The 16,354-nt window shown below is 40.4% G+C and overlaps 1 protein-coding gene across 14 annotated transcripts in view; it reads left to right on the plus strand.

Moving 5' to 3' along the window:
- PUM1 (pumilio RNA binding family member 1) overlaps positions 1-16,354 on the plus strand; it is a 138,127-nt gene that overhangs the window by 64,993 nt on the left and 56,780 nt on the right. For 10 of the 14 annotated variants that reach the window (XM_080803124.1, XM_080803120.1, XM_080803127.1 and 7 more), the window contains exons 4-7: positions 2,639-2,747; positions 3,719-3,897; positions 13,058-13,224; positions 15,241-15,511. In XM_080803124.1, coding sequence (XP_080659250.1) covers positions 2,639-2,747; positions 3,719-3,897; positions 13,058-13,224; positions 15,241-15,511 — 726 coding nt within the window. The remainder of the gene's footprint in view (positions 1-2,638; positions 2,748-3,718; positions 3,898-13,057; positions 13,225-15,240; positions 15,512-16,354) is intronic. The other 4 variants (XM_080803121.1, XM_080803122.1, XM_080803123.1 and 1 more) reach the window with 2 other exon arrangements.

Below are 16,354 nucleotides of genomic sequence, written 5' to 3' on the forward strand. Positions count from 1 at the left end.
TTTGCCCCTTCAATCCAAGCTGTTTTCATTGATAATAGTTACTTGACCACCTCACTACTACTTTGCCAAAGCATGTGGAGTTGTTCTAGAACTTTCGCGGCTGCTTCTGCCCTCTGTGTAGGATTTACATTTATACTAATGATTAATAGTGGGAGATAGGGTTGCCTTTCGGTATCTGATTAGGGTCTTAGCGTTTTTGGTGTGTATTCCTTTGAGACTTGTTGTACCGGTTACTACTTTGAAGTAGAATCTTCACTTTTTAGCACCTTTCTACACGTTTGTTGTGCTTTTGTTTCCTTTTGAGAGAATTTGGCTCAGAACCAGTCTTGCTTACATGTTCACCTGCTTTTGCTGGCTTTGCATGTTATGACAGCCTGGCAAACTACAGTGAAAGATGACAGGATTCCAGAAGTCATTTTTGACTTCTATATTTGCATTTTTTGACTTCTGACTTTTGACTTGCATTTTTGACTTCTATATTCTATATTTGCATATGGAGGCTGGTACCTGAGGAAGTTTTTCCTTGAGCTTTCAGGAAAGATTTCCAAATTTGTGTGGAGAGGGGTGAGCGCCATATTGAATATATTTTGATCTCCTGTGCTCTCTTTTCATTATTATATGGAGAACATCCATTTTTATATGAAAATTCACCAACAAGTGAGGTGTCCCTTCTGCCGACATTCTTTCTTGTACACACAGGAGAATTTTGTGCTATTTATTTACAGTCCCTACACAATACAGGAGAAAACCCACAATTTTAGTTGGAAAAGATACATCCAGTAGGGAAATATTTGTAATCTTGTGAGACGGCATTTTTGAGACTAAAAGAAGAAAAGGAAGTTTAAAAACAAGAATTCTTGAATTGTACTTGGGTAATTCACATTAATTTTCAGTGTCCCTTCTGTGATTTACAGCTATTTTTCCTTGGTATGGTGCCACTGAATACATTTATTGAGAACCTGCTATGTGGTGGGCATCATGCTAGGCACTCATCAACAAGATCTCTAATCATCACAAACTGGAAATTATTTCCTTCAGCAGTACAGAGAGAATGAGGCTCAGGACAGTTCAGCAGTTTGTCCTAGGACACATCAAAGTTACCTAGGCCTTCACTTCCTGACCCCACTGGTTCCTGACCCCACTGTTTAGCTCTCCCTCCCTCCCACCTTTGCTACCTTCCCCCAGCCCTCATCCCTTCAAGTTCACAGACCAGTTCTGTCCTTATTTCCCTCAGAGAATGAATCCAAGAGGTGCACTGGGAAGTGACTGCTTATAACTGCATACCTTCAAGTAAACCTGTGTTTGCTAAATGTCAGACCATAATAAGTGTCTTTCGTCATGATCTTACTGGATTAGAAAGTAACAAATGAGGGGCCAGAAAGTGTGTGGGACACTGCTTTGAGCAGGTTTTAACCCAGGCCTACCAGATGGATTTATAGAGCTAGATTGAAATTATGCTAAGAAACCCATGATTCAGATTTGGAAAGCCAAGATTTGATTTTAGTGAGGGCAGTTATTTCTCCCTTATCATTGGGGTATAAATTGGAAAGGTAAACCTTCATTGTCAAGGAGGAGAGCAAATGCTTTGCTTTCTGGTTTTTGATTCTATTCCTCTGAGAAATTCAGCTCTCCAGGTGCCGCCTTTTATGCTCAAAAGCAGTTACTAAGTATGGTTTCAAAGTTCTGAATTTCTTGTCTTACTGGTAGTAGCTGGAATGAAAACATACTTAGAAGTGATAAGGGGGACATTTTAGTGAATAAAGCTGATGACCAGAATGAAGAAGGATGGAAGTCTAGTGGAATTTCACTTTGTAACCCTGGTCACTAATGCTTTTGGTCTTGTGCACACTGTATTGGGTTTTACTTGAAGGGTACTTTGCATTTCCTTGGTCATAGCTCATTTAAAGTTCTTAAATTGGTTTAGGGCCAGTGGTGTGTGTACATGTCTATGAAGCATGGAATGTTTTGTGAAGTCACTATAATGGCATCACTAAGTTTTGTTAAAATTAATTGAGGTTAGGAGATTTTATTTCCCTTCCAGGAATGGGGAAATAGCTTGTCTGTCTTTCCAGAATCTTGGAATAGGTTTATGTTGTGGTTGGGAAGTTTTCTGTTTGTTTTCTCTTTCTGGTAATGAGTGTTTTTGGTGAATGCAATCTCTGTGTGTGAAGGAGGTGAGTTTTGCCTCTAGCATTCCATAGCTGGGGTCTGAGTTCCTGCCCCAGCTTGAGTGACTTTGTATGGCCAGTTAGTAGACATGAAGGCAGAAGTAGTGTTTTAGTAGTTGTAGGTACTTTCTGTTTCAAAAAGAGTCTTTTTAGCAAGCATTTAGCTAATGGGTCTAACATAACTCCCTTCCCTTCCCACCCCCCATTAAAAATCTTGGCATAGATTAAGTGAATGATTCTAGATATTTAAGCTGAGCCTCTACTGTGGTGGGTTGATCTGTGGCCCCTCCTTGCCTTAGGCCTCTCTGTGACTTTTACCTAATATACAGTCTGTGTAGTCAGAACACCGTGAGTAAAGACCTTCAGGACACATGAGCATCTGCAGTACCCTTGTCTAAAAGAAAGTGTTGACTGCTGTACTTTCATCCTTTATGAATTCTTTAAAAGCGTCTATTATTTTTAATTTGCAGCAGCTCTTGCCAGGTAAAAAGTTTTGGGAAACAGATGAATCCAGCAAAGATGGACCAAAAGGAATATTCCTGGGTGATCAATGGCGAGACAGTGCCTGGGGAACATCAGGTAATCTAGATCTAGCATCTGTACTGTGATTTATGCCTGTCTTAGAGCTCCTTTCCTCAGCAATTGGCAAGTCATGAATTTCACATCAGTGACATAAGCATGTCAAGCAATGTCCTGTCCTGTAGTATAATTGCCATGAAGGAGCTTATATGATGTAATTTATTAAAACATAATTAACACAAAATCAAATCTTCAATATTTTATTGAAGTGTTAGCCGCAGGGGAGTGGTCTTATTTGAAATGACCATAATTTCAGCTATAACTTCTTGTTCTGTACTGCTGTCAGCATACTTGGAATTAGAAAATCCATGCCTGCCATTTGAAGTTCATGTTTCTTTTTCCTCCCCTTGCTCCCCTGTGTACTGTGTATGGGATGATTATTTGTAAATGTGGTTGGGGCCAAATCAAGTCACTGGGCACGGATGCTCTTCTGACAGACTACCCCTGAAGAGGGATGGGGAGAACCTGTAGAGGCACACACTGACAGCAGAAGGAAAGAACAGAGGCTAGGGAGGAAGGAGACCCAACACCCGGAAGCCTATGTGCTGTGTTACAGCGCAGTGTAAAAATGGAACCTCAGATGACAGTGAGTCATCAGAAAATATCAAATTATGTTTTGGTTTTAAAAAGGGCAGTAAAATCACATTTTGTTTTAGTAATATTACCAATAAAATATATTAAAAAGAAATTCTGCTACTTGAAAGGGGTAAACAGTTTATCCACTATAGCTAGATAAACCAGTTATGTGAACTGCTGTCTTGCTCTGCTGTCCGGATATATGAGGAGTATGTTCCGTTCTCCTTAGTTTATGTAGAATTTTATACTTAGGGAAAAACACAATAGGAGGTTTTGGCTCACCTGACCATGGCAGGTTTCCTGATTCCCAGTCATTGGTTTATCCATGAGACATCACTCATAATTTGTTTGAGCCTCTGGCTGCACTGTATCATGCTTGTGTATCTTTTTTGTAGATCATTCAGTTTCCCAGCCAATCATGGTGCAGAGAAGACCTGGTCAGAGTTTCCATGTGAACAGTGAGGTCAATTCTGTACTGTCCCCACGGTCGGAGAGTGGGGGACTAGGCGTTAGCATGGTGGAGTATGTGTTGAGCTCATCCCCGGGCGATTCCTGTCTAAGAAAAGGAGGATTTGTAAGTTGGCTTGAGGAACTTGTTCCTATATCTCTCTTTTTTTACCCCCCTAAAGCAAAACATGCCTGTTTAGTTTCCTTAGATATTCACAGCACTAATTACAGTGTATTTTAAAAACACTTCTGTTGCAATTAGGTGCCAGCAAACACAGTAGGGGATGCAAACTGAACTTTTAAAAAACAAAGACATGATGTTTTGGGGGGGGATACATTCATAACGTGAGGTAGAACTGAAATCTAGTTCTCAGTTCATTGGTCTATCAGAAGACATTTTTAGTTCAAAAAAAAAAATAAAAAGAGAAGGAATTAAAATAAGAAAGCTGAAGCTGGGGGTCAATAGGAAATAGATCTGAGAGCAGTGATTTGCCAGTTCGCAATAATCCTTAAAGTGGATCGGGTATGTAGGATCATTCTTGTTTGCTTTGTTTAATTATGGTATGGTCTTTGGCCCTCTTTGAACAGCTTTGCCTCTTATACCTTGCCTGTTAGGAAATTCGAAGTTCTGTTAATTCCAGATCTGTTATTTTTATATATATATACACACACACATATATATGTATATATTTTTTTTTGACTCATCACCATTTGACCTCTCTGATGCTCAGTTTTTGCCAAAGCAGCTTGTCTGTCCCTAGCCTCTTCCCATGTAAGTCTTAAACAGTCTTCCTCAAGCATCTTTGATAGCCTTTCTTTCTCAAAACTCCTTTCTTGTCATCAGCTCTCTAGATGTGAAAGTCTTACGATGTATTTCCATTTGAGTCTTCCTTATTTTGTGTTCTCTGCCTGGTTTTGTATTCCATGTGGTAGTCAGGACACAGCCAGAGACACAGCCTGATGGAGCCTGAATCTGTCTTCCCTCTTTACCTCCTGACTTGGCTTGCTTTGGACCTTTTCAAAATCCTTCCTCTGTGAAGTCTTTTTCAGCTAATCCTTTTTGTTGGCAGTCATAGAAAAGACTTTCTTTCCCCCAAATTGTATTAATCATTTTGCCTCCATAACTATCTTATGTTACCTTAGAGCATTTGTTATCAGTATTTTTATCATCCTATATCTGTTGCCAGGTGTCAGAAGCTTATTCCTCTTTTCCTCATTCTACCTGAAACTTCTTCAGAGTAGCAGGAGTTCATTCTTGGTGCAGCTTCCTCAAGTGTTAAGTACAATTCCGTCATATGTTAGTGGACCTTAAATGAATGTTGACTTGGTTGGCATGAGAAGAGGTGATGTTTAAGGTAACCGGAATCCATATGGTGTTAACTTTCTTCTAGGCGTGCCAAAGATGATGCTTCGGCTGCCATTGACACTTCCCATATGACTGGAGCTTTTAATTGCACAGGAAAACCAGAAAAGATTAACTTCTCTAAGAAGGTGCATTGGATTTCTCCCAGTTTCACACCTAGAAATTTGGTGTGAGGAATTAAGCCAGAAGAGGATCTTTTATTTTTATAATGACCCTTGGGAGGATCAAGGACTGAACTGGGGCTTTTGTCTTGAATCTTCCAAAGCTGACCTGATTGCTTCTGTGTCTTTTGACACTGCAAATACGTACATAGATCAGATCAGCTAGGAAGAGCCCTTCTTTATTTGAACCTTCCCGAGAGATTCCTTGGGAACAGTAAGATCTACCCTTTGGATGTGAGGAATGGATTTGGGCAAAATGATCATTTCCTTCTTGTCCCATGGGAAGGGTGGTGTTACTCCTTCTCTTTCACCATATCCTTGGTTCACCTCTTTTTCTGTTCTCACACTTTACCCATCTCATGAGCGCAGATTTCTCAGAGGAAGTGCTGCCTGCTAATTTCTGTGTATAACTTCTAGTTATTTATTGTGGGAGAAAAGTTAGTATTTTATGTAGGTAAGTTGTCAGTGTGGTGTGGTGAGTTGGAACCTGTATGACTCTTGCCATGAGTTCTCTCATGCATGTGACCATTTTCTAATCCTGGGGTATTAGCCAGGAGGCACATGCCTGGGTTTTACTATAAAGTTTGTAAGCAGGCAGAAAAATAATTGTAATTAGGAGAAAGATAAAACACTGGGATTGAATTACTATTATTTTTGCCTGCTTCTCTCTTTTAAGCAATTACTTTGGCAGTCCATCTTATGATAGGGCGTGTTATCTTTTGCTTTCATTGTCTCGCTTTTCATTTTGTAAAGGTGGCTTTCATCCTTGGTTGTCCTAAGAGACTGGTCATTTTTAGCTCTTGTACAGTATTGTCACCAGAGGAGTTTGAGATCTCAGAAGGTTAAGAGGTCGGAAAATTGAACTCTCACAATCAGATAATTTACTGTGCTTCTGAGGTTTGCATGAAGATAAATGAAACTGCTCCAAATCTGTGTTCCAACTTCTTCTCAGAGGGCAGATTATGGGTAATGAAATACTGTGGTGTATTTTGACTTGAGTTGCATCTAAAGGGTGACCCAGGAGGACTGGTTGGTTACATCAGGCTACAACATTGCATGTCCAATCTTTTGGTGGATGGAGGCCTGAGGATCAGTGACCTCCTTTTTCAGCTTCATGGCCTGGCTTTGCTCTGCCTGTTGGTTAGGATGACATTTGACCAAAGCTCTGGTCATGGAAACCTGAATCACTTGTTGGTGTCATGGTATGCAAGCATCTTCTTGGAAAAGGTGACCCTCCCCCTGCCTTTTTAAAAAAATCTAGTCTGTCATTGAAAGTATTGAGTTCAGAGGCCAGGGAAGAGAGAATATCTGCTGCTTTGTAGATAATTGTTCTAAGAGTGGCAATTGGTGGTTTATGGGTCAGAGCACTCAGATATTTTTACTTTGGGTGCTGTACCTGCAGTAAACCGTGAAGAGTCTCCATTTTAATTCCAAGAGCTGAAAGCATCATCTCTGATGGTGTAATGAATGTGATCTCAGGCAAGCACTTAAGGGGCCATCTTGGATACTGACAACAGATAATCCAGACTCTGACTAATAACTTTTCAGTTAAAGGTGGTTTAGGACTAAAGTAAGCTACTCATTCTACAGTGATTTTCCACTTTCAGTAAGGTAGTTTCTTGCTTACAGCTTTAATGAAGGTATTTAACTCTTTGTTTAGCTTTCCTGAGTTTTCTTAAGTTCATTTTGATTGTACAAATGTTCTCAGTTGAGTACTTCGGCTTCTGTGATGAGATTACTTTCAAGCGGACAGTAAGAATCCTAGAGCACTATTTTGTTCTTAGCACCCACTGTAAAATTTTGGTACTTTTTTACATATGCATCAAAAACTTCAGGGTGGCAGTTTTCAGAATAATAGGAAGATTCAGAATACCAGTTAAGTCAGAGTCTGTCAAGTCTTGAAAATTTTCTTTTCGTATACTTTATTTTATTTATTCCTGGAATAAGACAGTCCCCCCTCCCCAAACAAAACATGGTTCAGAGTGGTTATAAAACCACATGTGACTACTGTATTGTGAGGCCACTGAGTGAAATATACCATCAAAGGACCCTGCTGCTTGTCTTTTGGAATTCTAGCCGACCTTCAAATAGATCGGAGTCTAGCTGGTCAGAAGAGTGGATCATAATTTCTACCTTTGTGGTTTATGGTGCCTAAGGAAATGAGAAGTCCACTTAAATTTTAGGTGAAGATCACCTTAACCTTGCAGAGGAAAGATTTTTAGAAAAAATTACCTTTGGCAGGCCTTTCTACTTGTACGTAGAGACTGGCTGCTTTCTGACCTGGAGGAGGCATTCGCACTCACTCCTAGCAATTCATTTGGGTCACAAAACTTGGTAACTGGTTTTTCTAGTCTTCCCCGCATTTGTTTTAGGTAACCAGTGCTATTTAATTGATTTTGTTTAAAAACTGTGTGCAGTGTAATGCATTTAGAAGTCAGGGGTTTGACTTTCAGCTGAAACTTAATTTTCTCATCTGTGAAATGGAGTAAATAAAAACACACAAAGTCTAATTCATATGGATGTGTAATATATATGACAATGCCTTTTATTTTATTTTTTTGAAGATTTTTATTTATTTATGTGAGAGGGAGTGAGAGCGAGGGGGATCATAGGAGGAGAGGGAGAAGCAGACTCGCTGTTGAGTAGGGAGACCGATGTGGGGCTCAGTCTCAGGACCCTGAGACCATGACCTGAGCTGAAGGCAGACGCTTGACTGAGCTACCCGGGTGCCCCGTATATGAAAGTGCCAGAATCTTGCTCCACAAAGTCCATGGGCCAGTAGCATTATCACTGCCTGGCTGCTTATTATATATTACCAGTTCAGAATCTCAGACTCAATCCCAGCTCTATTGAATCAAAACCTGCATTTTGCCAGGAGCCTCAGGTGATTTGCATGCACACTGAAGTTTGAAAAATATGTAATCTTCTTGGAAGATTAAATTACCAGAAGACCATGGATCACATTCAGAAACTTCATCTACAGGGTAGAGCCCCTCCAGATTTGAGCTTCTCTCGAGCAAGAATTCTACATGCTTTACTTTATAATGTCAAGCTTTTAACTACTGACTAGATAAAAAGTTAAAAAAGCACCAGACGACTTTTAGAAAACTTGTTTTGTTTTCATCTCTAATAACAAATACCATTCTGCATGGTCAAGATATGTTTTTTTGTTTTTTCCCCCCTCCTGGGTCTGGTGGTTACCACAGCAGAGGGAAACATTCTCCTTACCTTTCTGTACACCTGCAGTTAGGTGATGATGTACGCAGTGCCTGGGATAGTCTGTGTTCCACTGTTTCTAAAGTGTATACCTACCCACTTTGTTCATTTTGAAAATGGGATGCATCTTTCAAATGGTAATATATCATAGTTTAATTGCCAGCATTTCCTTTTTAGCAGGACATAAAATGATGGTACGTTTCATAAATTGATGATTTGATGAAATGTGGTAGTTGGTCGTGGCTCAGTTCTGCACACATACCTCATGGAAATCAGTGGACAAAGGGTCTAATGATCAGAGCTGTAAGTTTTTTCCCAGGGGGAGAGACATAAGATATCTAGCAATTTTGAGGTTTTGGGAGAGTGGGGGCTGGATGTCTCTGAAAAAGACAGGAAAAAATATGAAAGTGGAGTAAAGCACTTTTAATAATTTTTTTTAAAAAGAATTTCACTTTCATGAATTGCCTTATTGACTCCTTGAAACAACCCTTTGATACTGTTGTCCGCGTGAGTTTATAGCAGTGAAAAATGAGGCTTAGAAGGGAAGTGGTAGGGCCTGGATTCAAACTTTGTTCTAATTTCAAATATGCAAAATAGTCTTTTTAGAAAGAAGGGAGGAAAATTACTAATCTCATTGAATATGACTTGCTCTGTGGAGCTTTGTGGGTAAGATCATTGCAGTAAGAGGAGAAATTAAATTCTCATTTCTCTGACTCATTCAGAATTAATAGATACTCTCTGAAATATTCCTCCTGTTCTGTGAGGCTTTTGAGGAAGCTGATCCATAAATGGATGGATTCTAATCTCCACAGTAGAAGGTTCTCCTCTCTTTCTGCTCTTCTCTCAGTTCTTTGCTATCTTGCAGTGGAATATAGCCTTGCGCCTCAGTGTAGACAGGGGATCTCTCAGAACCATTCTTGGCCCCACTCTTGAGACTTTGAGGGGGCTTGGCTATGTGCATTTTGAACACTCATTGAGCTTGTATGTGAGTACTACAGGTTTGGGTTAACATTCATTTAAAGGAAGCCCACAATAAAAAGATGCTATTAACCCTTCTTTATTTTTTCTTTTATTTAGCTAATAGACTTTTTCAGTACTATTATGTACTAGGGAATGTATGACAAAAAAGCCCAACAAAAACCCTGCCTTTATAATGCTTATGTTGGACTTAATTACAGCGGTAGTCATTTGTGCTTATTAGAGTTGCTGGAGGAGAAGCCTTTTATAACACTTGTGGGAGCTTCTGCAGACCAATTAAATCAGCATCTCTGGGTGTGAGCCCAGACACTTGTAAATTTTAAAAAGATTGTGATGCTCAACACTAACCATACAGCCACTGCACTGTGAAAATGAGTGTCCCTGGGAGGGCCAGATTGGCTATATACTTCTAGTAGAGTTAAACCACTTAATTGGCCATTTAAGAGGTTTAATCTTGATATCATGGATAATGTTACAGAAGAAATACCATCCCAGTGCTTAGCTTTTACTAATTATCATGTTGCTTTTGTAAAAATGATTTATACTTCACAAATCCTTTGCATATGCATCATTTCATAACTACTCTGTTGTAAACAAAGTTATCCCTGTGCTATAGATGAGAGAACTCAGGCTCGGATTTCATGACCTGTCCAATGTCCTCTGCTAGTACATGTCAGCAGTTGAGATAGAATGTAGGTTCTGTGCAATCTGGTTTAGCTCTTTCTTCAAGACCACATAGCTGTGAATACCTATCCTTATCTTAAATATTAAAAACATTTGTAAAAATCGTATAAAATATACCAGCCCATTTCTATCCCTCTTCCCTCTCTAGGGTGTTCACATTTCTAAGAGACCTTTTTTATGATTCTGAACCCTGTATTCTCTTTTACTAGCTGACTTTTGACAAAAAGTCTTCCCATTTTGCTCTTGGGTATCACTTAAAAATCAGACTTGTCAGCTGTTTTTATTTAGGGCTATTGTTGATTTACTGAACTTTTTTCTCTTAAGTAAACTTTTTACTGAAATACGACCTGTGTGCTGAAAAGTGTTTAAGTCATAAATGTTCATCTGTGTGTGTTTCTACAAAATGAATACACCCAGTGACCATCCAGATAAGGAACGGAAGCCTCCCTTGGGCCCCCTCACCTTCAGATAGAAGGAACCTGCTGTTCTGAGGAATTTATAGCAAAAAACCAGGAAGCTATATTTTATAGGAATAGACTGTACAATATGGATGAAAAACAGCCCATCCGAGGGATTCCTTTGAAAATCTAGCCCTTGGCATATAGTGAAGAAAGTTAAGTATCAGGGACTGTTTCCAGAACAGTCATCTTAGAGCCAGCCCAGCAGCTTCTCTGCAAGCCCTTCTAAAGGGTCACTCAGGAGAGCTCCTGCAGAGTGTTTGTTGATTTGGCGAGTGAGTCTCCCCTGTCATCAGCCTCCTCGTTTGTTGGTGACACTTCCTGCTGCTGCTTTATCCCATTTCCTTCCTGTTTTTGCCTGCAGACCTTTGGAACTGCTGATGAGAAATTGGAGCTGGGCTGCTCCTTCTGGGTCAGTGACTTGATTTGTAGATTTATAGAAGATTACTTACGTGTGTCAGTGGGATGATCCTTTTAATTAATACTTTTAATTAATTAATTTAAATTAATACACTAATAGTGGCTAATGCAGGCAGAGTTGTTTGTTATCTAGACCCTGTCACTACCTCCTGGACTCTTATGATAAAGACAGTGGGAGGATCCTCCTAATTTTAGTGGTTCAGTTTTTCAGGATTTTTTGGTCATTTCAGTTTATTTTGTCATAGTTTTTGAACTTCTGCTAAGCACTACACTCAGTGTTGGGATATGAAAGTGAATACACGGTTTTTATCAGTTTTACCTTTGCAGTAGGAGGGAGTTATTGTCTTTGGACGTTTTCAAAGATCTCTGTCTTTAGGATCTTATTCCATTCCCATCTCTGCTTTAGGATCTCGCTGTGGTGCTCAGTTGGCTGTCATTCACTCCTCTTGAACCAATAGCAGTCTTACACTTCGAAGATTCTGCTGTGAAGGTCACATCTCAGTGGCTGCCAAAACAGTAGTTTACCATCTTGATGCCACATGAAACAAAGTTGTGTATCCTTTCTTTGTTCCTTCTTGGGTGTGTTCCTTAGTTCACATTAGCCATGAAGTCTTTTTCTGTGTCTTGAACAGAGAATAATTTTGAAAGTAAAACGGGCTAACAACCGATAGGTGAAAACTCTAAGAATGTCAAGATTCCTGAGTTACCCTTTCTGGGCCAGAGATCTCTGGGAACTGCCCTGAGAACATCTGTTTATTTTGCATCACTGGCCTGTGTATTCACAACGGAGTGTCTCTCCTTCAGCCTCCATTACTCATCCTCCCCCACCCCAGTGAAATTTGGTTGTGGCGACTGGAAATGCTGTGAAGTGGCTCTCATCTTTTTCTCTCACTGGTTCTTGCCTTTTGCCAGGAGCTTTAATTTGGTCCAGAAGTCAATGGTGAGGACAAGCAAGGTTGCCTCTCTCCAGTTTTATGAAAGCAAAGGTTACTTACCATTTGGTAGGATTCTACAAAGCTCTGTGAACCATGTCAAGTTACTCTACCAGATCTTCTTTTCCTTTTGGAAATTAAGGCACATTTGCTTTATATGTCACGGTCTTAATGTAAAATGTTGGCAAGAGGGGACAGACCTTATTTCCTTAGAAGAGAAGGCATCGGTGTACTTGGCACCAAAACAATTCTTTAGGTCTAATCTCTCAGTCTTTGTAGTTTGAAACACTTCAGAGACAAAGTCTGCTGCATCAGCGATCCAGCCGAAGGGGCTTCCCTGTAGTCTCAAAATAAACTGGTATGGGGCAGGCAGAGAGGGAAAGACAACAGATAAGCACTTAAGAGTACTCTTGAAAGAATTTCACAGTTAGATATAACATGTTTTGAAGGATTAGAAACAAAGTGAAAGATGATGGGTGAATTATTGATGCAGTAAAGCCCTGAGATGGAGAGTAGAGCTGGGGTGGTGGTAGGTGATACAACTTGGCAGGGCCTGTGTCCCAAGGTGAAGTGGAGGGTAATTGAATTGGAATGATGTCAGACCACACTTAGCTCAGTACTCAGAAGTAAGGGAGTTTACATAGGCAGTGGTGAAGTAGGAAATTCTTTTTGTAGGCTTATCACTTTCCAACTATACTGTTAGCTGCCATACCTGGGGCTTAACTAGGAGTTGTGCTACTGTAGAGTTAGATTTGGAAGTAGAGAGGTGGGACCAAGAGATGTAGAGTTGTGGCTGGGCTTCAGGTAGAAAGGAAAAAATGGGATGGTGGGACATTGGGTATGGTAAGACTGTCCTAAACTCTGTAACATAATTGTATGTCTGTCTCCCCCATTTGGCAAGACTTTCTGCGGTGTTCCTGCCTCTGTGTTGTCTGTTAATTAGATTGTAATGTCTTGAAAGGGCACGGACACTACCCTGTTTTAATTAGCATTTAGTGTAGTCTCGTGTCCACAGTGGTTGCCCACTATTGTTAGTTGATGATGATTAGTGAAGCTGAAGCTATTTTTTAAACAGGGCCCAAGGGATGCAGACAGTGATGAAAACGACAAAGGTGACAAGAAGAACAAGGGTGCGTTTGATGGAGATAAGCTAGGAGATTTGAAGGAGGAGGGTGATGTGATGGACAAGACCAATGGTTTGCCAGTGCAGAATGGGATTGATGCAGACGTCAAAGATTTTAGGTTTGTATGTTTTACACTTCTGACTTTTGAATGGGGGCTATGGGTTTTTGTTTTGGTTTAGTTTTATTTGGATTTTAGGGGTTCCCCCCCTTCCTTATCTGTCCTTTTTAAGGATTGGGTCCAATGCAGGCCATACCACAAGACTGTAAATTTACTACTGGCAAGGTGGAACTTCTAAGAGCCGTCAATTCCTGGTGCTTTGCCAGAACAATAGATTTTTGCATTTCTGTAGGGCTCTATTATTTGCAGAATGATTCTATAAATATTTTAGTGATTCTCAAATATCAAAATCACTTGGCATAGGTGCCTTGGGACTTTCCCTAAATTTCTCCCAAATAACTAGCTTGGGAGTAACCATGGTCGCTAATGGAAGCGTGTCCCCTCTCTCTGGCATGTTAGTGTGGAGAGAAACAGTTGAAAACGTACACGTTATTTTATTTGAGACTCTTAAACTCCCTGGGAGGTAGGTGGGTCAGTATCATTTTTCTTCAGTTTGAAGAACCAGAGGTGCAGCTTACATGACTTGTTCTTAGTCGTCTCCCTTCCATGGATGCTCTCATTCCATCTCTGGTCATGATTGGTTTGAAGGTTTTACCCTATAATCCAATACACACACTTTGCAGATGATGTTGCACATTTGTCTTCTACACTTGGCGTTATTCTTCATTTATGTAGGTAACCTTTAGTGATGGTATATAATTTTAAAAATGTAAAAATCCTTGGTCAGTGATATACAGATAGAGGATTTAATTTTGAATAATTTAATGTTAGTCTAAAGCTAATATATGTGTGTCTGAACACACACACATCTATCTCTGATCCTGATACCCACTGAGGCCAAAATTAAATTTCATTTTGGATCATCACATGCAAAACAACATTCAGTTGTTCAGTATTCCTAATTTACTTTGTTAACCTTGTGAGTATAAAGAATTACAGAATTTGAGGCACAGAGTAACAACCACTTACCTAACGTCTTTCAGATGAAGTGGTAGCCTTTCCATCCTGAACCTCAGGCAGCCCGTAGCAGGGGTTGGTAGTGTTTGACTTCTGGCGGGGCAGTGCTGATAAGCCATGTGTGTGAGAGGGAATACGGCAGTAGCTGTAATTTGTACCAGCTGTAGGCTTTCTTTTAGGACTGAGGGGCACAGAGTGTAGTCACAGGCTATGCTCCCCTTACTAGAATGTAACAGCGTTCTGTATTACTCTGATTTGAAATTACACTGTCCTGCAGTCCTTTTACATAGGGAGATCCTATGTCCCGGGTCACCCGAGGCAGTACTCATTTCTGCCATGTCCTAGGATATTTATTAACAGTGTCCCGTTTTTTGCTCTTAGGAGTATCCTGGTTTGGATGATGAATGATCCTCTCACACTACTTTTAATTCTTAGAGTTGTCTCCTCAGCAGGGACATCTCCTAGATAATGAATTTATTTTGTACTGTTTTGTAATGGCTTTGCTTCTAGTTTCTTAGAAGGGGAAAATGGGAGACAGGTTTAGCACTGAACAGTAGTACCAAGATAATACTTAAAGTTTTTTTCACCTGTAAAAAAGGTTTTTTTAAATAGAATCATTCTCATATATGGAATTTCCCCCAGAACCTACTTTTTCCATTGTCTCTCTGTTTAGAGAGTAGGTGTTACTTTGGGGGGAGGGGCTTGTGGTTTACTACCTGCATTTTGGGATCTTGTTTGCATGGTTGCCACAGGCAGTGTTTTTTTCCAGTTCATTCATTGTTCCTCAAATCTGGTCCCTTTGGTTAAAGGGATTGTAAATTAATACTAGTTAATGTGAGTTTACAGGGTGGGTTGTGGTGGGAAGGCAAGCAACAGAAGAGTTGTTTTATAGGATATAACATACAAGCACCGTAAAGTGTCTCTGGTTGTTCTGTAGAAATAGTTTTAAGTTATGTTGATGATAAAGTGTGTTCAAGGACGTCGTCTTTAAACTGGGGTTGCTGTAGTGTCCCTCCCCGCTCAAAATAAGGTTTAATGCCCTCTACTTTCTCTGTTTAGCCGTACCCCTGGTAATTGCCAGAACTCTGCTAATGAAGTGGATCTTCTGGGTCCAAACCAGAATGGTTCTGAGGGCTTAGCCCAGCTGACCAGCACCAATGGTGCCAAGCCTGTGGAGGATTTCTCCAACATGGAGTCCCAGAGTGTCCCCTTGGACCCCATGGAACATGTGGGCATGGAGCCTCTTCAGTTTGATTATTCAGGCACGCAGGTACCTGTGGACTCAGCAGCAGCAACTGTGGGACTTTTTGACTACAATTCTCAACAACAGGTACTGTGTGTGTCTCTCTGTCACTCTCTCTGCTCTCCTCCAGCCAGCACGTGATGCAAGTGACTAAGAATGCGGGGGAGGGAGGAGGGTGGCGTTATTATAGGCTGTAGTAGCCATTCTTAACCCGACAGTGAGGTGGGCACACAAAGCCTCTGTACTTTCCCCTCCAGAGGAGGATTCCCATGAGTATGGGCAAGAGAGCACTGTGCTCCACATGTACTTCCTTTAGCTCCTCTGTCACCCCAGAGCCTGGGGGGTTGGGTGAGGCTGTGTTCCCTCTTGTGACACAGTCCTCTTGGATGCTAAATTGATCTCTCTGAAGATTAATAAGATTGTGATGCTGTTGGTTTTGTTTTTAAAATAGTAAACTCCGTTACCTACTGCTGGCAGGAGTCCAGTGTGAGGTTGTCTTATTAGTCATGTCTTTTAATTAAGTGAGTAACTATAGCTAACAAACATACCTGCTACCTTTCAAAAGAGTTAAAATACGAGTAGGGGAAAAACACAAATCACTCAGTGTAAATCTCTACAGTGAAATTATGTGACTTTCTTTTCTTCATAAATCCTTGGAAGACATTATATGTGTACATTCTGGTTTTAAAGGCATGGTATGCCGAACTCTGGGGTTTACTGATCCCTCTTTTTAATTTTTTTTAAGTAAAAAAACCCCCAGCTGTCTGAATTATAAAAGGGGGCAGGTAGCTTCCCCATCTTGTCAGGTACCACAAGAGCTCTCTTGTGGCTGGAAGCACTTTGATGTGCCATGAATTTCTGATAGTCATTAATTTTGGACTGGAACATAAATACAGACCTCTAGGCCTGAAAGGTTAAAATTTCATTTTG

This window comes from Martes martes, assembly GCF_963455335.1.
Source record: "Martes martes genome assembly, chromosome: 4".
In the NCBI taxonomy this organism is placed as follows: Eukaryota; Metazoa; Chordata; class Mammalia; order Carnivora; family Mustelidae; genus Martes; species Martes martes.